The 21,083-nt window shown below is 50.2% G+C and overlaps 1 protein-coding gene across 1 annotated transcript; it reads left to right on the top strand.

Annotated features, from left to right (window-relative positions):
• The first annotated feature begins 3,304 nt into the window (after positions 1-3,304).
• On the top strand, positions 3,305-15,470 carry LOC100906415 (homeobox protein aristaless-like). Its single transcript, XM_003744574.1, has 3 exons — positions 3,305-3,371; positions 13,881-14,127; positions 14,879-15,470. The coding sequence occupies exons 1-3, from the start codon at positions 3,305-3,307 to the stop codon at positions 15,468-15,470; spliced, it is 906 nt and encodes a 301-aa protein (XP_003744622.1).
• Positions 15,471-21,083: the final 5,613 nt, after the last annotated feature.

Here is a 21,083-nt window from a genome sequence, read left to right as displayed (position 1 = left end):
TTTGCGGGGAGGTTGGTAATCAGATCGGCTGTTTTTGACGTGAAAACGTCTTTAAAATGTCTCTAGTAGCCGGTCAAAGAAACTTCGTCCTCCAAGCAGCGGAATCTACCCCGCTTTTGCGGGGCTGAATCTCCGCTGGTAGGCATCGGATTATCACGAGGGTTGGGTCGAAAGATTGCTTTACGGGACATCGTCCCGATCAATTTTCGTCCGGAACTGAACTGAGAAGGAGGTTCCATTGAACGATTTCTGTCGACCCTCGAAAACCTCTCTTTAGCACTATGAATGACTGTTTTCTAGAATAAGGAGAGAATGGTCGGCTCAAGCAGTTGAAAGGAAGTAAGGTTCTGATGTATATCGGTGAGTACATGGACTGTAAGGGACTCAAGACCGTTTGTCCGGGGAGTGGTTCAGTTCGTCGGACCACCTATCCCTTGCTGTGGTGGAGAAAACCGCTGCAGCTATGCAGGTTTCCTTCATCTACTTTCAGACCGCGTATCAAATAAGTTTCCTGCATTTAGGATCCTGATCGGAGAAGGATCTCGAAGAGGGTTCTGAGTTGAGCTCGATTCGTCCGACCGAAATTGTAAACGGAGGTTTTGCCGAGATTCGATAGATCATAACGAAGTGTGCAGCTGAGTCTCCAAAGAAGGGTTCATTTCTTGGTGTTAGCCATGAGACCGAAGACAAGAACCATCATGCGAGAAAAGCGGAGAGCAGGGGTAGCTGAAAATATAGGGCGGTCAGGAGCAGTTGCGAAACGGCCGCAAACATCAACGGAAAGAGCACGAGAAACTCGTGCTCGTCGTCGTGCAATTGCCCAGTCACTAGAGGCCAACACTGAAGTTCTTGGTGCGCTGAGTTTGATACCTGAAGATGGCGATGTGAGTCGGCAAAAGTCGGTAAATTTCATGCGTCAAGCCAGCGATGGTCGAAACGAGCTGAGTGTCCTCAGAAATGACGCTGCGAATTCCGATGGAGGTACCGAATGTGAGAGGGATACGGTTTACGAATAGAAGTGGACACAGCGATTCAAAAATATATTCCTTGACAACGAGTTCGGGCATAAACGCAACGTCCGTAATCGCCTCTGGTTTTTCCGCGATCTTAAAACAGTGAATCCTAGTATGGCGATGTTTCTGCGGGACCATTTCGAGGACGAGGATACCACGCTTTTCAAGCTGTGCGTTAATTGTTCCAGAGTGTGGAAACATTAAATATTCCGCCTATATGCATAATCCGCATTTCTTCCGCTCATAAGTCTAATCATCTTCATAGTCTAAAAAACACAGAGGGTCAGATCACCTACCGCTAGCTTCAAGCAATACGCGAGAGACGTTTTCACGCGAACATGCGGTAATAGCTCGCTACTACCTCCCCGTTTTTTTTTTCTAAACCTCAAGTTCAAGACCGTTCACACATGGGCTTCAGGTCTCGGTGATCGCAATGAGAATCAACAAGTTTTCACGATGACGATGGATGCTTTCGGGAGACTGAGAACCTTCGAAGAGTACTGCATGAGCCACCGATCGGGCGCCGTCTACGAAAGCGCAGCGGCGGCCTCGAACAATTTCGTTTTGGTACTAACACTATACGATCAACGATCTTCGGTGGCTAACGGCCTAATCCATGTACGAGGAAGTTTAATCGTTTCATCGATGATGACTAAGCCTAAGTTCGATTTCCTTCTTCGACGCTTAATAAAGTCTTCAAAACGAGGAGCAGATGTAGCTTGTTAACGTTGGGGAACGAGCGATCTGTTTGCTTGGCTTTCTTCGCTGACAGACTCGCTGAAGCTCTGCCGGGACGGCCTCTCTACAGATGTTCGCTCCTAATTCCTCTTATACAAGTTAATTACCTGCTCAAATATTGTTCTTATCGCTCATGGGTTTCCGCCCTATCAGCGTCCTTCGATCTCTCCGTTCAAGTCTCGAGCGAGAGATCCGTGGGATCTCGAGATTTTAGACGGCGGCATAGAGACATCCCGGATCGATCTGCACCGTGCCACGTTGTGGGCGAATGCTGAGTGAGAGGATTCTGCGGAGACATCGGAAGGTCCGGGCACCGAGATGTACTGGATAGCTGGAACAAACGACTTGCTCTTGCTCCCAAAGTCTCGGTAGTTCAGAGGCTAGTTGTCATCCGACGGATTGGAGAGGCTCATCGACAGCCTGCGGGAAAATTGATTTCTGGAGCTTTAACGGATGGATTCGACAAACGCATCCCTCGACTGAGGGATTCAAACTATCGCTCCGCTTGAAAGAGGAACGCGACAGGAGTCTGGGCCCGCGGCAGGATCGACCGAACTGTCATTAGTCGTCGGTAGGATTCGGCGCCCGTGAGAGCATGCCAGATTTCGAAGACTTCAAAAACGTCGTCCGCTCTCTATAATTGCTTCCCAGCTACCACCGTAAGCCAAATCAACAAATCGTATCAGCGTCCTTCGATCTCTCCGTTCAAGTCTCGAGCGAGAGATCCGTGGGATCTCGAGATTTTAGACGGCGGCATAGAGACATCCCGGATCGATCTGCACCGTGCCACGTTGTGGGCGAATGCTGAGTGAGAGGATTCTGCGGAGACATCGGAAGGTCCGGGCACCGAGATGTACTGGATAGCTGGAACAAACGACTTGCTCTTGCTCCCAAAGTCTCGGTAGTTCAGAGGCTAGTTGTCATCCGACGGATTGGAGAGGCTCATCGACAGCCTGCGGGAAAATTGATTTCTGGAGCTTTAACGGATGGATTCGACAAACGCATCCCTCGACTGAGGGATTCAAACTATCGCTCCGCTTGAAAGAGGAACGCGACAGGAGTCTGGGCCCGCGGCAGGATCGACCGAACTGTCATTAGTCGTCGGTAGGATTCGGCCGCCCGTGAGAGCATGCCAGATTTCGAAGACTTCAAAAACGTCGTCCGCTCTCTATAATTGCTTCCCAGCTACCACCGTAAGCCAAATCAACAAATCGTACTTCTCTTCTTCCTCTACATTCCCAAACAATCCCAGAGATAAACGGCTCAAAGTCGTGATTGGTCGTTTCGTGCAGGCGGGACCGCGATTGCTCCGCCTCTTTCACTTCACGGTGGCTCCGACGCCATCTGATGACTGAGGGAAGTCAGTGTGCGGCGGATCGGGCACGGCAATGCGTCGCCGCTGAATTCCGTTCGTCGTTCGTGAGTGAGCTCCTGCTTGTCGTTAGGCCGTGATTCTTCGATTACGCTTCCCCAGAGGGGCCCTGGGAAAAGTACTCCCGTGCTGCATGAGGATAGGTTTTCATTCTGAGCGCGAGCTGTTCTTCGGAGAAATGATGGTTCAGTCGGAAGACGCTGAAGAAGTCAAGAGGGCTGTGAGCAGGAGACCCTGGCTCGATAATGGTGAGTCTTGCGAACAAACCTTCGATAGTGAGTCTGAAGCAGGGAACCGTGAGTATGAAATGGGGGATTGAGAGAGACGATAATGAATAATGACGCTCCGGTGCGACTTCAAGGTTCTTGACCTCGAGCTGCCGAGCTCAGCTTTGATATAAGTCGATGTAGGGAGTTCCGTCGGATGGAGCGTCTTCGGGTTTGAATGCTGCCCGGCCCCTCCCCGAGATGGGATCATTTCGGCAGAGCTAGGAGCTCGTACTCTTGGATGGAAGTGCGTTCCCCGAGACTCCGACTCTCGGTCCTGCGAGCTCGCTCCCGCCATTCTTTACCAAGACGCCCTCTCCGTCCTGCATCACGAGCCTTTGCACGAGCATGTTCTCCGATTCCCTAGTTTTTCATAAGCTCGTCCTCCCCCTCGAGGGCCTTTGGACGAAACTCTGCTTCGGAGAGCCTATGCCTGTTTGCGTGAGCTGCGTGGGGGCGACATCCGACGTCATCACCAGCGACTAAGACAATAGACGAAGCCAACTTCAACGCTCGATCTCTCAGTGAACGGAAACTCGAACAAGGCCAGAGACGATTGCGGATCAATGGACAGCTCTCGAAAGGGGATATCGGGCCCCAGGCAGGAAAATTATGGATCGGTTCACGATGGGAATCTCGGGCCACGGAGTAGCGTCAGAATTCGTGCTTGGTGACCTCGGCCGGTCCCCGTTGAGGGCCCGACAAGCTCAGAGTGAAAGCCGATCCTTCGCGAAGAATGAGCAATGCACTCCCAACGATGGTCCAGAATGGTTTCATCGATGATGGCTACTGTCAATATATCGAAGAATCCCGGAAGCTGTCGAGGGATCCGACCATCTATCAGATCTTAATCAAGCTTGTACGCGGCGGCTCCTACACAAACGGCTCGGGCAGCGCACTGCTGGCATTGGCCCGTGTGGAAAGTCACCTATGCGAGCCCACCGCATGAAGCACGGACCTAGCGACCCTATTGTTCGAGACGTGGAGAAAAAAGTAGCAACCATACTTCACACCATGATGATTTACGAAGCTTATCTCGACTTTGACGAGCTCTCCAGAGTATCGGGCTGCACTGGAAAGGTGACTGGGGTAGATCAGGGACTACGAGTACATCTCGAGAAATCAGGGGATGAAATCTAGAACATCCACGTAAAAGTTTCGCTCCTGAAGCAGTGTCGCTTTAGCACACAGCGGAGACATAAGAGAGGATCTCGATTGACCATGATCAAGAGCCTGCTGCGCATATAATGTACATTGATGGGATACTATCGGAGCTGGCGGTTATTCCTCAAAGAATGACGCATTGGACCGAATCGAAGCTTGCTGCCCCGTAGATTGAAGAAAATCAAACCCACTGCCCACACAGGCGGAGTTTGCGGAGACAACTCTGCTGCCGATTATTATTATCTGGGGCTATTAGATTCTATGTAGACAGAACAGAAAATAATGGATCGGTTATAAGCGGCTGAGTAAAATTGCTCCGATGGCGCTCACACAAACACGCTCGCGATCGCTGATTAAAACTACCGAAGCCGATGACAGCCCGGTCGACTTCGACGACCGCATGTCTTCGGGCAAATTAAGTAGATCATACCTCGTCCCTTGGATCTGTGCTGCTCCAGCACAAGGAGCGTACGGTGATGGTCCCTATTCGAATCTTATCCGGACAATTGGTTCGACTTCGGAACCGGCGCGCCCACCAAAACGGACCGATGACAAGGGCTCGGAAAGAGCTAGGGTGATCGGTCGAAACCACCTAGATTATATTTTCATGGATTCGTCGCGTACGGGATCCAGGTATTCGACCACTGAAATGTGAATGCATGAGAGTATTTAATGGGTTCCCCCATTAGCTCTAAGGCTGGAGATGTAGACCGGTCATTGTGATCCTGAGCCGAATTCATAAACAGGGTCATTTTGATTTGAACTCCGGCAAATCTCTCAATGATCGCTCTCCGTCCGAACTCAGACACCCGGGAGCGCTCGGGGCACGCTAGCCGACCGGACCGGGCAGGCACACGGAAGAGCGCCAGTACATGAGTTCACGATCCGAGTCTTTCTCAGTCAGCTCTCTCGTGGAAGTCGTCTTCTCCTCCCACGAAAGGGTTCTAGTAGGCTTTCACCTTCTCTGATTCTTTGAGAGCCAACCTCAAATCAAGCGTGAATCAGTTTCATGCTGCCCCCTCATATTTTGTGTTAGCTGCTTGGCGTGGGAAGACTCCGGAGGAAGAAGCCCTTGAGCAATGCGTTTACACGACGCAAGAGTGAATTGTTCAAGCTTTTTAATGAATTTATGATGAAAAATGAATTCCTTACAATACAACCAACGAAAGCAATTATTCGGGACACGTGTTTGGTCACGATAGAGCTTCTCATAAGTGCGTTTCTGAGCGCCTTCTCAGAAGCGTGTTTGCATGAATTTGACCGAGGAGCTGAGTGGATATGCATTCTAGACTCACAGTTTTTAATTGAAAACTGTAAGTAACTGGGTGAAAGGCTGCCGCGCAGAATCAGATCTCTTCATCTACAACGAGGCGGACAACAGGTTTCATATTAGCTTTTCTAATGATGTAATGGCTCATAATTGCTGGTTTGGTGTCGCTTCCTCTGCTGGGTCCTCTTCTCTTTCGAACGCGAATGTGATCCGCCCAGAACAAGGGTTCAGGTCGCTGCGGTGGAAAACGCCGAACGTAGCTGAAGGAGGACAAGCAGTCAACGATACCGAATCCGTCCATGCACATGATATAAATTATCATTGTTGTTTTTTTCCCCACTGAGCAGGCAAAAAATTGAGAGTAAATAGGACAGCAAAGTGAAGGGAGACGCCAGCAGAGCTTCAGAAGCATTATCCGATGGCCACAAAATAGTAATTAACTCTCGAGCGGCTCTCGACGTGGCAGCCAGAATACCAGAACGACCACCCATGACACGTTCTCTGCGCAGCTCTGGGTTTGTTCTTCAATGACTCTCTTGGAAAGGCATTCTAGTGTGCTAGAATCGTTTCGAGGGTCGTCGCCATGAGTGGGATTCACGGAGAAGAATGTTCAATTGAAGTATAGAGACATAATTGGAAATGGAATCGTGATGATGAATCGATCCGGATCATTCGCGTTCTGCGACTGTCGGGGTTCGACACGTTATGGAGATTGACGTCTAAGCTGGTACGCAGCCCCTGGAGCGTCTTTCCATGGGAGTCTCGAAGGAGCGTGGCTACATCCGAGCAAGAGCATTGTGGCACAAACATAAGCAGAAAGGCCCGAATAGAATTACTCCCAGTTAGACAAACAAAGCCACAAGGCGACAGATGGACGGATGGATGAATGAACGGAGGGCAGTATGTAGATTCCCATCGTACAGAGAAGACGGCCGTACAGTCGCAGACTCGGATTACCGCTCCCGAATTTACGATTCAAGAAAGCGAGAAAACGCTCCAGGTTCGGTCTGGAACGACCATAATTGAGGCCGCGGGATGGGGGAATGTAAAAAAGTAGATAAGAGAAGCTTGAAGTTGTTTGAGTTTTATGTCCAATGCCAACGGTAGGATCACCTCAGCGACAACGGCGGCAACAGTCCGGAGAAGCTTTCGAGAAAAAAAAGGAGAAGACGCCTAATCGTTATCACTGCTTAATATTAGTATTTAACCAAAGAGAGTCGGTGTTCCTGCATTTGGTTTTCCTTTTCAAATTGGTTCCATCATCATCAGACGCTGTGAGTTTCAAGCGTCGCGGCCGCCGCTATCCGAAGAGGAACGCGACGAGGGGATCGTAAGAGCGAATGAAATGAGCAGAAACCCTTCTTCATTTACGCAAATTACCCACGGTAAGAACTCCAATATAAGAGTAGTCGCGACAGAGAATAACCAACGCTGATAAAGCGCCAGCGAAACTTCGAGCGACGAACTGCTGGCTCCGCATCCGCTCCCGTGCTGGCAAATGCAAAGAGGAGAACAAACGTCGACGACAGACAAAACTATCGCCGCTACCCCGGCCACGGCTGCGATGCATCCGAATCCCTTATCAACGTTGGTGCCAGTAGCATACAGCACATATGAACGCTTATCATTATCTTCGGATCGATGAAGAACCAAAGACTCGATCAGGAAGGAACGGTGAGAATCGGCGAGGAGTCTTGTCTAGAATGGGGATACTCGATGAATCCACTACAGAAGCCCGGGTTCTGGGATATCCATCTCTAGAGGCAGGCTCAGTCAACCTCTCAGTCGAATCGATTCAACGCTTTTCGATGTGGGAGGTAGTGAATGTCCGTGGAAAATTCCAGACTCCGAAACCAGCCACGAAGGATCCTTGACGTTCCCTAGCTTAGTCAGCATTCTCTCCATCATATCTGGGAGCTGCCGGAAAATCGTCTCGTGTCCTGATTCCTGATCAGCTCATGTTCTAGCGAGCTCAGAGAGCCTGGTCGGGAAATTTTCGCGGAGACACGGGACGACTCCCAGCTCCCAAAGTGCACACGGATGGGACGAGACACGCTCGAAGGATGTTTTTCGGCTGAAGTCTTCCCTGCCATCTTCGAAGGCGATTCCAGGAGGACGAATGCGTGAGGAGTGTGTGCCCGTCTGGGCCTACCCCTGTGACAGGTCATTCGGAATGGAGGTACCGAGAAATTCTCCCATCTTAACTCCCAACGACTCGAAGTCTCCTCGTTGAGCATTGTGATCGGGTCCGACTTGGTGAGATCTTCTGATGCTTCCGATGCTGCTGGCCACGTATCCCGTAGAGCTCGCTGATCGCGAACCCCTGCGATTGTCACATCGTTGTGAATAATTGAGGTTGACAGCTGCAGAGTGACTCCTGCTCGAAACGTTCGAGTAACACTAGAGCCAATTACGGAAAGCGAGTGACAAATTGAATTTCGAGTCAAGCAGCTCGTCCATCACCTAGTCGACTCCGGACCTGCCATATCAGAACAGTCGCTCCACGAAACCGACGATTCGACGACGAGTTGATTTCTCTGAGTGACACCGATCATCCGACAAAGTCTGTGAAGTCAAACTCGAGAATGAGCTCATCTTCGCTTGATTGACACAATTCTGAGCCCAAAACATTCCGAACAGCTCGAGGTCTATCTGACATGAGCGAATATTCACGATTTCGCGATCACGGCTCTCTGATGCCGCCAATCGGTTAATTTGGTCACGGTGACAATTTCACCCGAAATATCGACCATTGATATGCTTGTGCTCATGCCCGAGGCTCATCTCCGACCGCACGAACGCTAGTCACAGCGCTGGGGAATTCTCCGTCGAAGAACTTCGTTTCCTCGTTCGCTGCCTGCAGTTCGAGGGAGTGATTTAAGCCTGCGAGGAGTTCAAATTCAAAACCAGGCGTAATCGATCGGTATAATCCGAGCCTTCGTATTTTCCGGAATCAAAAACAATATGTGACAAAACCTGCAGCTCCTCGATGTCGGGGTGTAGTAATGACGAGACTCCGACTCCTGTCGTAAAATGATTGTATGAGACCTTCCTCCCTCCTCCTCTGAGGAAACGTAATCGTGGAGAAATCGCCGACCGGACCGAGCAGGGGAAACCGATGACTCGTCGAGTTGTGAACCGGGCTGATGTGACGCTAGGCAGTCACAGCCCTCATGACACGGTGTCGATGAACAGGGATAAAGTGTGGGGTAGAAAACACGTGTATATTTACCTCTGAAGGGTCGTCAGCAGACATATGAACGAGCGCTTAGTGGTCGAGTGCCTACCTGCCAAACTCATCGTTGGTCAGGTCGAATCGTTGCGGGCTGGAATGGACGTGTCCGTAAGTAGCCTCGTGTGAGTACCGAGTCGTATAGGACACAAGATGGGACTATTACCGGGCAACGTGACGCGAGTAATTAATGCGAAACACCGTTGGAGTTACAAATGTTGAGCTTAATTCGCTTCTATTGTCCTCGTTGTGACACTCATTGACAAGATTACACCGGCCGACCCCTTACCCGTGCGGCTACTACCCAAGCTGATCAGCACCGGAGTTGTACTCAAAGCCGACGTACCTCGGTGCACGTCGCTTTTCAACTCGACGTTTGAATTGTTCGTTCGCTCGCTCCTGTGAGTTTCCTGCGTATCGGAGGACTTATTCGAGGGACTAGAGCATGACTGTTTCTTTCGGGTTCGACCATGATCATGAATCTCATGAAGAAGGAAAAACCATCAGCGCCGAGGCGTCTGTTTCTCCGTTTGAAAATTCCTTCTGGTTCGATCGCTTCTGCCCGCCGTCTTCGTCGCTCTTGCCGCCGCCGTCGTCGTCGTCGAAGACGTAGTGGTGGTGACGGTGTCTGCAGGAGTCGCGTCGATTTTCGACACATGTATTAAAAGTTCATTAATCAGCTGAAGACGACGAACAACAACTCGATTTGGTCTCTCCACGGCGGCGACTAATAGGCCCACAGTGCCCACATGATGTACAGGAGCAAGAGAAGAATTCTTGTGCTCGCTTGGATCGGTTGCCGCAGTGACCGGCTAGCTTTTTCTTGCTCGGTTTGCTGCTTGACTGACTGGCTGGCCGGAGGAATCCGACAACGACGAGCTAACTTCATTAGTCGGTGGACACGATTTCCTTCCCCGCGTGTCTCTATCGTTAATGGTTCAATCGTTTGTTCCCCCATCTATTCATCCTTCCGTCAGTTCGACGTCTGTCTATCCGTTCACTCGACCACTCGCCAGAATACGCTGGCGCTGTATCCACGCCTTTAGCGAAGACGGAATGCAGTGATAGAAGCTACCACGGAGCAGCTCGTCCTACCATTCAAATAATCGTAGCATTTCGCTCCTGCTCCCTGGAAGCTCAGCGCTCATCGAATGTGTCGCAAGAGATCAGCGGTGAGACTTCTGTACGGCGCCGGCTCTCCGCGCCGTATAGAAGTCTTATCTCAGCCAGGAAGCTCATTCTGATGTGGATATGCTCTCCGAATTCGTAATCATTTCCATAGCTTCTCTGGAGTTGAGCGGGCCGATTCCCGAGCCCAGCGGGAGTATCCGAGTTGTCCCATTCGTAAACCGACGGTGCGGACCGCAGAAGCCGAAAATCTTCCCGCGAGCTGTTCATAATTAAAGCACCACTGTCTAATTCGTCGATAATTATAATCACAAAATGATTGGAGACTTCCATCCCGTTTCGCACGGCTCCGCATTCAGCAACCGAGCTGCCAGATCGCCTATCTATAATTCATAAAGTCGTGCCAAATCGTTGGAAGAGGCATGGCTACGTGTCGATTGAAAACTATAGTGCGGTCTCAATCACTCAACATGGCTTGATTTGTATTCCATTTCCCGCAAACTAAATCTTGGAACAGCGCCATTGCTTGGAAAGATTGGAATTCCACTGCGAACTGGCTTCGCAATTCACGATTTCTCTCTAGACCCCCCTCCCCCCCGGCCCATCGAGGAGAGGTGGCTCGAGAGTGTCTCACAACAGTCAGACGTAGATGGTCGAGTATCATCGCCTAACGAGCCCAAGCCTTCCTCGGATCTCTATGGTGGCAAGTTTTTTAAGCTCTTGGGATTCTGGGAAGGTAAACAGCCGGGCGTTTGTCTACTCCACCAGTGAGGAACTCCAGTGATTGTTCTGACTTCATATCGCGGTGTATGCAATTAATTGAATTCGTTGTGTTGCGCGATATCCGAGCTCAGGCCATTAGCTCCAATTCTGACGGGCGTAACATAGAGCCGCTCGCTTTTTCAGTTGACCATTCGAATTAGAGAAAGTAAGAAAGAGTGACGGAGAGCAACGAAACAAATGGACAGCGAAGCGTAAAATTCTCATTCGGACGTCGTCGTCCGGGTGTGAATCGTAATTCTTGAGCATAAACCCCGATTGGTCGCTCGCTTCCCGCGCCGGTCGTTCTGGTTGTGTGTCTGATGTGTATGGGTCAGACGGAGCTTCTCATTGCTGCTGCCTTCGCCGGCGATATCTCTTGCCTGCCTCTTAAATCATATTTTCATACAACGAAAATGAATTAGAAAGGAAGCTCGCTAGGTGGCGGACGGACACACGGAATAGAGGAGCCGCATTGGAAGCAACAGAATCCGCCGAGCGGGTCGACGCCGGTGCCTCATTAGGACCGTTCCTCCGTAGGTGCGACGTGCGTCTGCCGCCGGCACTCATAGTTGATTTAGATTTTTATTGCCTCAAATTTGAGAATATATTTCGCTCCCTCCTTACTCAGTTACAGCGCTCTCGTGCTTTGTCGTCTACTTAATTGGTAGGCTCGTGCGTGACTGCATCGTTATTATGGAAGCGGCGGAAAATGAAACTCGGGCTCCTTTCAACCGGAAGTGATTCCGAAAAAACTACAAAAATACAGAAAGATGCGATGTCTCTCCTGACACTGTGTCCCAAGACGCCATTGCTCAGTCGAATTTGAGATGGTCGGCCGAAGAATTCTGGAGAGAAACTCGATTTTCTGCATAACTGGACAGCATCAGGATTCAAGGTGAGCTCCCGAATCTCGCCTTCGGATTAGCTCAGTGAACAACGTTTTGTCAGTTGTTGGCGAAACTTCAAGAGAGCTATCACAACGGACGTCCCTGCAGAAATGACGGTACTTTGAAATCCGAGGGTCGGTGGAACGGCACAACAATGGAATCGTAAGCGTCATCTCCGCTGAGAGTCTCATTTTGCTGAGATTCTGTAGTCTCGCGTGTCATCGGATCGCATTACTCGCTTGCCATCGTTGATCGAGAGGGTTTCTCCAACAGGCAAGGACGTATACCCCGACTGCGACGATCATTCGAGTGGAATAATGGAAGAGGAACGATGTTTTCAAATCATTGGGCGGGCTTCTCTCGGAGGCACAAATCTTCGTTCCCCCACCCCTTTTTCTCCTCCGTCGGCTTAGCGAAGGGCTTTTCTGTTGGCTTTTCATACCGTGGATCGCTTTCAGCCGGCTGCTCTGGAGAGTCAACCACCGATATCAATTACATGACGTGACTGAAACGCTCAGGTCTCGAATGACTCCATCCGGTCTGGAGACGAAAAATCTCGTTCGACGAACTTCGCTTGGTCCGAGAGTCAGTCAGTACGGCCCCCATTCATTCAATTGCTTCTAGCTTTGCATAAAGTTCCCATTTAGAAGGACGCGGCCTTTATTTACATGTCAGCGTTTGGTTGACATCGAGTCAGGAGACTAATTGCGATCTGAGGGTAGCGTCCGAAACGCTTCCGGTAATCGCGGAACCGAGGCCCCTGGAGACGACAGTTTAAACCACCTCTTCACCAGGGTTAATCCGTGGTGTGCTCAGATGGGTGCTCCTCGACCGCTAGTACGCTTGTTGTCGTCGAGGGGAGTGCTCGTCCACCAGAAAATCTTGAGGCTCGATTGGGAAGGATCGCATTCCATCCATGCCTTTTCATTGAGGAATCGATTTCCCATCCGCAGTCTACTCCGGGACACGCTGAGTTTTCAACAGGGAAGCTATGCCGCGAGGTTAGAATCCTCGCTCCACGCTCAGGTCCAGTTCGGGTGTTAGGTTCGGTTTGCTGCGAGCCTTCTTTTCAGCCGCTCGCTGGAACTAATGGTGTTTTTTTGAAATCGGGTCCTCATAGGAAGGACGTTTTCTGCAGAAAGAACAAAAGCACGAGGGAAGAGCGACCGAAATTCGAGGAGAGAGAAAATTCGCGGCGCTTGAGAAATGATTAATTCCTTCAAGCTCGTCAGCGTTTCAATTAGAAAATGCGCTTCTACGAAAAACAGGACGAGGTAGCGAGTGTATATCCATACGAGACAGGGGGGAGAGGAGGACGAGTGGGCAGGAGAAAGACAGGGACAGAAACCTTGTTATCCGACCGTCGACAAGCGCCGACGTGAAAATTTAAAAAATAAAGTACCTTTGCAGACGAGGCTACTGAAATCCTCAGGCAAAGACCGCGGCGGCGTTGTCGTCAGATGCTCCAAATCTTTTAAGAGCCTCTCTGTCTCTGTTCGCAGGGTCCTTTACACATGAGAAGATCGTTGAGCAATCACTGCCGATCTTGATCCGTTGGCTTGATCCATCCTGTCCATTTCTCGGCGGATGAGCAGACGCGAAGATTCGGAATTTTTGTTGTCAATGATGACGAGCTCGATGAAGACATCGTTGCTCCATCTTGAATCAATCTCCGTGGCTCGCCTGGCTCCATACCTGCACAGCGGGATACGTTAGATCAGCATTTCCACCGAAAGAGTACTCGCTCAAACGCTTTCTCGGTGAGAGATTCATCGTGGAGCTTCTTCGAGGATTCCCGTGCAGTGCTGGGTTTTTCGGGATCATCGGATGCTCAGGAGCGTTTTGCGTAGCAGCACACGTGTTCCGGGGAAGAATTCGGGGTGGATGATTCGCGTGGTGGGCGTTTCCACTTGCCACTTCACTGAAAACTCGAGATTCATGGGATTTCCTCGCCGCTACGATAACTGAACTCACAGGTCCTCCTTGGTCTCGGTACCGATACGGTCAAGGAACGCACAGGATGAGTTCCTTATCTCTTTCGTTTTCAGATCATAAAGCGCTGTCCCCAAGTCCTCCGATGCGTCCGACGACAGTTCTCAATGAAGAAGTCGACGTCTGCAGCGACTCTGCTTCGACGAAGGGAAGCTATCCTGAAGAGAGAAGCTCGCCGCAAGAATTCGGCGGCGATTATCCACGGAGAAAACAGCGGAGGTACAGAACAACGTTCACGAGTTTCCAGCTCGAGGAATTGGAGAAAGCTTTCTCCAGGACGCACTACCCGGACGTCTTCACGAGGTGTGTACGAGTGGTTGGATCTCAGAGCTGTCATTCGTCTTACGTAGACAGAATCGTTCGTCTCGGAAGCTACCTTGAAATCGGTAAACTGAGGCACGTCGAACGCGGAGCTAGATGCTTCGTATAAGCGGCGGATCCGAAATTCTTCCCGAGGGAGGGGGGCAATCGATGTATCTTGGGGGGGGGCGATCCCGAGTCCGCGCGCTGCTTCAACATGGGAGGTAGGGGGGAATCGAAAACTTATGGGAGGGGCGATCGCCCCCTTCTTCGGGATCCACCACCGCAGCATGCTGAGACGTCAGACGCAATCGTTCGATTCATGCACCGTTTCCGGATCCACTGATTTTCACTGCGAGAATTTCGGGGCTCGATCATGTCGGCTCTTTCATTGATAGCAAAACCGTGGCCATGGGAATTTCGGTTTTGATGGAAATGGTTCAGTGCCCTTATGGAATCCCTCCCTTACGTCGCGTACTGGGTCTGGCTCTTGCGTCCACTACAGCTTGCTCCGTTTTCTCTTCCTCCCCCCTCGCATCGATCGGTTCTCGGAAACAGAACAGCTTCAATTTCTTCTGGCCGCGTCGTGACGTCGTCATTAAAGAGAACCTCCTACTTTTTCACAAGGTGTCGCTGCCCGGCTGCCTTAACGCTTCGATAATAATCAAATACGGGGCTCGAAATCTTCATTTAGCAGTGGCGTGAATTGAAGACTATCATTGTCAGATAGACTCACAGTCCCCTCTTCTTCTAGGGAAGAGTTAGCTGTCCGGGTCGACCTCACCGAAGCTCGAGTGCAGGTCTGGTTCCAAAACCGCCGCGCCAAGTGGCGGAAACAGGAGAAAACATCTTCTCCTACACGCGGAGATTTCAGCTCGGCGCAAAGCCTCGCCCCGACTGGTCCTTCTTTACCTCCGAGTCCTATCTTCACTCGTCCCACCCATACGCCGAATATCAGCGTATCTGCGCCTGCTGAGCGGAAAGACCTCATATTCAGGCCCTATCTTAGTCCACCGTGTCTTCCAATGGCCGCGATGCCTTCGCCCTTGATGGCGAATCCTTTCATCCACTCCCTCCCAGCATTCAACCCGTTCCTACCACCAGCCCTTTCAAGCCTGTACGCCAACTCGAGCATTCAGTCTTGGTTCCAAGCGATGCAAACTCAGTCCGCACCTTTAAAAATTGGCCAATCGGACCGCAGCCAACCCGAACTGGGCAACTTGGGTACACCACATGTCCGAGCTCAAAGTTCACCACTGAGAGCGCAGTCGCCGCTCCAAGTTCCGAAGTCTAGTCAAGACGGCAGCGCTCAGGACGATGAAGAGTCAAGGGAGACCGACAAGTAGATCATCGACATCATGGATAGCCCTTGCCGTACGACCCCGGCTTATCGAAAGAGGACAGATCAGAATCCCACTGGGAATCCCCCTCCCCTCAGCTAGCTCCGATACTTCAATGGCTGACAGAAGATTTGCGGAGTAGTGCTGCTCAAGATGAATACATTGTAAATATTGTTTTGACAATCAAAACATCCTTCAAGCGAAGAGCGCGTGCCTATCTCGCAATAGAGGAACTCATGAGGCGTCCTGCTAGAGGGACGACACATTGTTATCTGAAAATTTTATTGAACGATCTCGAGAAAACTCTAATAGGCAACGAGCACTGCTCGGACCATGATTAGCCGAATAAAAAAACCTTCTGAATGATAAACAAACCTCGATTTCCTCCCCAACTCCCGATAGGTATCGATTCCTGCCTCAGGTCGGTAAGATAAGCATGGAATCGGCATCATGTCAGGACAAATCGGATACGACAATTTCGCTTCGTCCTTCCATGCTTGATTGAGGGATTACTAGACTTCGAGCTCAAACACCGTGTTTCCCGGTGTCAATCATCTCTGAACTGGAACGGTAGCCGCCTTCGGGGTCCGGTTCCTCGAATCAGATGCATGCGACGACCCTTCTACGAAAGAGAACCAATTTGAAGAAATTAGGGACTACGCCAGCTCGTCCGTACGAGTCGTTCTATCCCAGGGTAAATTAGTCCGCACAGTAGGGACATCGGTGAGAAGAAGTCATGTCTAAATTGATTCTATTACTTCAGGAGCGTAATTTCCTAATTTATTTTCGTTCATAATTTCTGCGTCGTCGGTGTGGAGATTAGCACTATGGCCACCGCGAGCGTCGCTCGCTTTGAGCGGAACGGTCACGAGAAGAAAGAGGAAATCACTGCAACCGAGCTCGGTATCTCGTTACGGAAAAAGTGATGCCATCGTGATTTTAGAAGGTAGCGAAGAAATTGAAGAGAAAGAGGGACAACACCAACAACAACAGTCAGCGCCGGCGCCGGGCGCCGCCGTCGTAATCGAGTTGGTTGGTTGTGATCGTCTCGGAAGAACCGAATTCGACGTTCATCCGAGCAACGGGAGAGAAGTAGCATCGCTGCAACTGGCGGATTGTTTCCCGAGGTCTTCCGTGAAACTTGATTACATTCGATTGAATTTACTCTAAAGACGATAGTCGTGAACAAAAATGATGAAAACCCTCTCGGTCGATGTCAGCCATGCGGAGCGCGCGACCGACCGATCGAAGTTCGACCGATCGAAGCTCGACGGTAGAGACCCAGAAGGACCGTTTTACGGAACCATCACCCGATACAGTTTCGCTCCGGAGGAAAGAGCATCGAAAGAGTAGAATCGGGAACACGGAGCGCGCCTACGCAGAAACCTACCACCATGGCGTTGGCATCGACTTGCGGATCTCTCGTAAGTCATCGAGAATAGTATTGGAATCACATGTTCCGCGGAGAATTTTCGCGACGACTCCCCAGGTCTCGATTCGGCAGCCTCGTCGGAGTGGTCTGGGAAAATTCATGTTGTCCCTCGGAGTCCGAGAACGAAGAGTCTGCCCCGCGATCGATAAGAGATGTCGATGGCCCTCTTTTCGAAAAAAACGTTTCCTGGTCATACATACATCGGCGATCTCCACCAGGCTTGCGTTCAAATTCCGTGAACCGCATCTTCCACCATTCTGACGATTACGGGGGCAGCTCGATGCTCTTTTCAAAATATTGACGAGGATGAGCACTGAGGTCTGTCGAACGGGCTACCGCGCATAGTTTTCTTGATCAGATAAGAGCCACGGGTTCAGAGAAGTAAAATCTAAGTGAGTGTTGTTCATTAGTTTTCTTCAGGCAGATCGTTGCCGTCATTTAGAATTTGTCTCGTAAGCAGCCTCAAGCTCCCTCAATGAAGACGGATGATGTGTCGTCGCACCTAAGTCGAACTCTTCTTGCCGGAGCATAGGGGCTGTCGGAGAGAAAACTCCGCTGTGTGCGCGGCCGCTGGCAGTCCGAGCAGGCAGTCTACCAGTTCGCCAGTCAACCACCCCACTTATGGGATCGCATGAGAGTTCTGATGATTCTCTCTGTCGATGGCTGCGAGCGCGTGATCGTTTTCATACTCTCATGATGTTACACCCAATTAGCGCGTACCTTTTTTTTTCTCCTTCTACCTACCTTTCTCTAACTTTTCCTTCTGCTTCTGCTGCCTAATAGAGGCCAAGGATCTCTTTGTTATCAGGGCTGATGGAGATGCGATCTAGGCATTCGGAGAATTTCGCTCGCTCGACCTCTCACTTGTTCGCAGGGGAATGTCAACAGCTTCGCGTATGTGCTGTGTTTGAGTTTGCATCAGCGAGAAGGAGGCTTCTCTGACCCGCAGCAACGCCATTAAGTGAGAATCGTTTTCGCTTCTATCTTTCTATCGCAAATATTTGTGATCTCAATTTCCTGACTCGCACACCGCGAACGTTTTCTACCGAGCCTTCAGCGAAGCGATGAAGACCGACCGTTAAGGGAGCTCTCAAGCATGAACATCCTCCAGATACCGAAGCGAAGGATTTCATTCCCAAATCTTTCATCGCATTCGGGTCTGTAGGAAGTTCCTCTATTTTTTCGCAATGAATATCGCAGGCAGGGTTGAGAGAATAAAATTCGCATCCCAACGAGATTTCCCCAACGAGATTCCCCGAACGAGACCAAGTTTCTCCAATCCTTAGCTTCCACGCCTAATTCACTCGAGTAATTCCTTGGCGAGAAGGCCATTGTCCTTCGAGGTTCTCCGCTTGAGAATTAGTCGCATCTCTTGTTAATTCTCCCCGAGCGCGGCCGCTAATAAAATAAAGTTTCGCCTCCGCCTCGTTGGCCATCTCACGTTGATGGTGAAATTTGGTGCTGGTACCGCGTCTGGCTGCTGGCTAGCCGCTCGGTCGGTCAGACGAATGAGCCAACCACCGACCGATCGACCTGCCTAACGAACTGGCTGGATGCCTGGCCAGACACGTTTGATGGGGATCGTGACTTGATTAGGTTTTGTATATTATTAATGAACGAAACAATCAAATGATGGAATGCGCTCTGGTGAGAATAAAAGGAGGAGGTGTATAGACATTCAGTCATTTGGTCATAAAGTGAATGAGCCAGTTCTGGCTCCGTCAAATGCATCTCTATCCCGACTTCTGAGGAAACTTAATCGATTTCCCAGCGTCGAGGGAACCTTTCTCTAGATGTGCTCCTGTCTATAATATAACTCCGTTCTTCTCGACAGTTCTCATGGGTAAGAAGGAGCATCACGCAATGAGTCTAGTCTCAGGAGAATCTAAATCAATTTCTCTCTTCGCGCCCAGAGGCTCGGTGGCTGAGGTTTGGGATTGCGGCCTCGCGTACCGAGGCGCCACGTTCAGAATTCTCCGTCACCTTTGTCTCGCTGCGCCGTTTGCATTTCAATAATCCCATCGCTGCGTTCGATCTCCAGTCTGTTGTGAGCAAACGGCTCATCTCGCAAACTCCGAACATTTCAGCCATTGACGATATCCGGCGCCCCCTCCGTTATTCGGAAACCCGGAAAAATGCATAGTCCTAGACTAGTGCCATTTCTAGATGAACGTCGGTGATCTGAATGTTTTCCACTCGAACGCTCCCCGGTGTGGACTTTGGAGCCGCGGTACTCTCATGTCAGAGACTCATTCAGGATAAGAGTGTTCTTTCTTGACGAATGCTACGGTTGAACGAGTTCTGGGGAGGCTCAGCTCCATCTTCCTTGCCGAAAGCTCTATTTACGTGTGAGCGCCTGCCTTGGGATCCTAGCAAAAGTATTTTATCATTACATTAGGCTTCAATGAGGGTCTTCTTCTCGGTTAGTAGCATCCACGAACGAAAATGGCGAACATCTTATTTAGACAGAACGAATTGGAGAATTCAATTACGATTTTGAACCTGAGGAAACTCCTGCAGTATTCTCTGACTGGACCACACATACAAAAACAAGCGGCCTGGCTCAAAAGCGAAATTCTGAAAGAAATAGATCGTCTGTGTCGTTTCTCTTCGCTCGCTCGAGTCTGAGCTGATTCGCTTGCTTTACCTCTTCAGTCCTTTTTTCTGTTTGCTCCCCGAGAAATGATTCCCGGCACCGTGGAGGACCAATTCGATGACCTTGAGGGTGAGCCGAGGCTCGACAGTCTTGAGCCATCTCAAGTTCGCACACTTTATTTGTGCGCTTCATTCGATTGTGCTCTCTGAAGAAGAGGGATCCCTATCCGGAGTGATCACGGTCAGCAAAGCACGCGGGAGCGAATGATGGATAGCGATGGATAAAAAGCGACAAGGGATGATTTTAATTACAGCACCAAACATCGTATGGGGGAGAAAGAAACAATTCGGTCAGGTAGATACGAAACAAGGAATAAAAAATTAATTCGCTGCTGTCGAAGCACAAGTTGAAAAGAGCATCATTAACGACACATCGGCGATCCATCACAATGATGTTCAAATTGCTTTTCGATTGAGTACCGGTTATGGTGTTCGCTCGAAGTGTACGAGAATGGTCTTCGAGATGGTACCGGTTTCTTGAGAGCTTCCTTCATGTTCATGCCGAGTGAACATATAGCTTTCAGGGTTTCAGGATTTGACGAAATTCGCTGGATCCGAGTGGATCCTCCTGGGAGGCATCATTCAAGATTCAAGAACGAGCTTACTTCTTCTGTTATCCTCTCCTCGAGAGGAAAGAACGTAACATCTTGCGGAACTTTGGCGGGAGTGGGTCCTCACGATTCGGCTAGACGGCGAGCTTTCCAGAGAAACCGATCAAGGATTTCGGAAGCGTCAATAGGAGTCAATCCGGGGTAGAATTTTTTTTCACAGAGCTGGGAGCCCGCCGTGCCGTGCACTGCGTCATGAACAATCGAGGTCAGGGGTTGCTTCAATTACGCCGCATTACCGACTAAAGAGCGATGGTCGGCGAATTTTTCACGAAGCTCACCGATAAAAGCAGCCGAATTGAACGCTGGATGCTTTTCCCTTTAGCCTTCGTCCCCCTGGAGTTTTCTAGCAGAGGAAGAGAATAGAATTTATCGGTCGTGATTATCACCTTAACACGTCGCACCGGTCACGTGAGACGTCGGATGTATTGTTCGTCACCGAGAACCTTCGCTCTGCGAGTTCCGCGGGGACGGTACGCGGCATGATTTGGGTCAATTTATGACGTGATCAGCGTCGTATTCGCAGGCACAGCAGCCAGAAGAATGCTATTGGAGCTTGATCCAGGTATCGAATCATTCGAGGTTCATACGGCATTGACGTTACATCGAACTGCTCCTAAGATTCTGCCTAACAGATAAGGACATTCGAGGGGAGATCAATCCCTCGAGAAGGACAGATTTCCCTTGACTCACAGCTCATCAGCTCTCACTAAACTTCCCGATATCCGAGATGCAGACAACGCAATCCCGAATTCTGTACTACTTCTGTAAAGATTCAAGAGAAGAGGACATGGCTGAATCACCGATGAGACGGATAGCACGGTTTTGAATAGAGTCCAGGATAGAGAGGGATGAAGGAGCGGCTCCGCTTCAGATATGCGAGCAGTACTGAAGAGTGGGGCAGATTCGGATTTTATAGAGATT

Source organism: Galendromus occidentalis, unplaced genomic scaffold, assembly GCF_000255335.2.
Source record: "Galendromus occidentalis unplaced genomic scaffold, Mocc_1.1 scf7180000077470, whole genome shotgun sequence".
Lineage (NCBI taxonomy): Eukaryota > Metazoa > Arthropoda > Arachnida > Mesostigmata > Phytoseiidae > Galendromus > Galendromus occidentalis.
The sequence above is the reverse complement of the archived record's forward strand: the minus strand, read 5'-3'. Positions and strand labels throughout refer to the sequence as shown.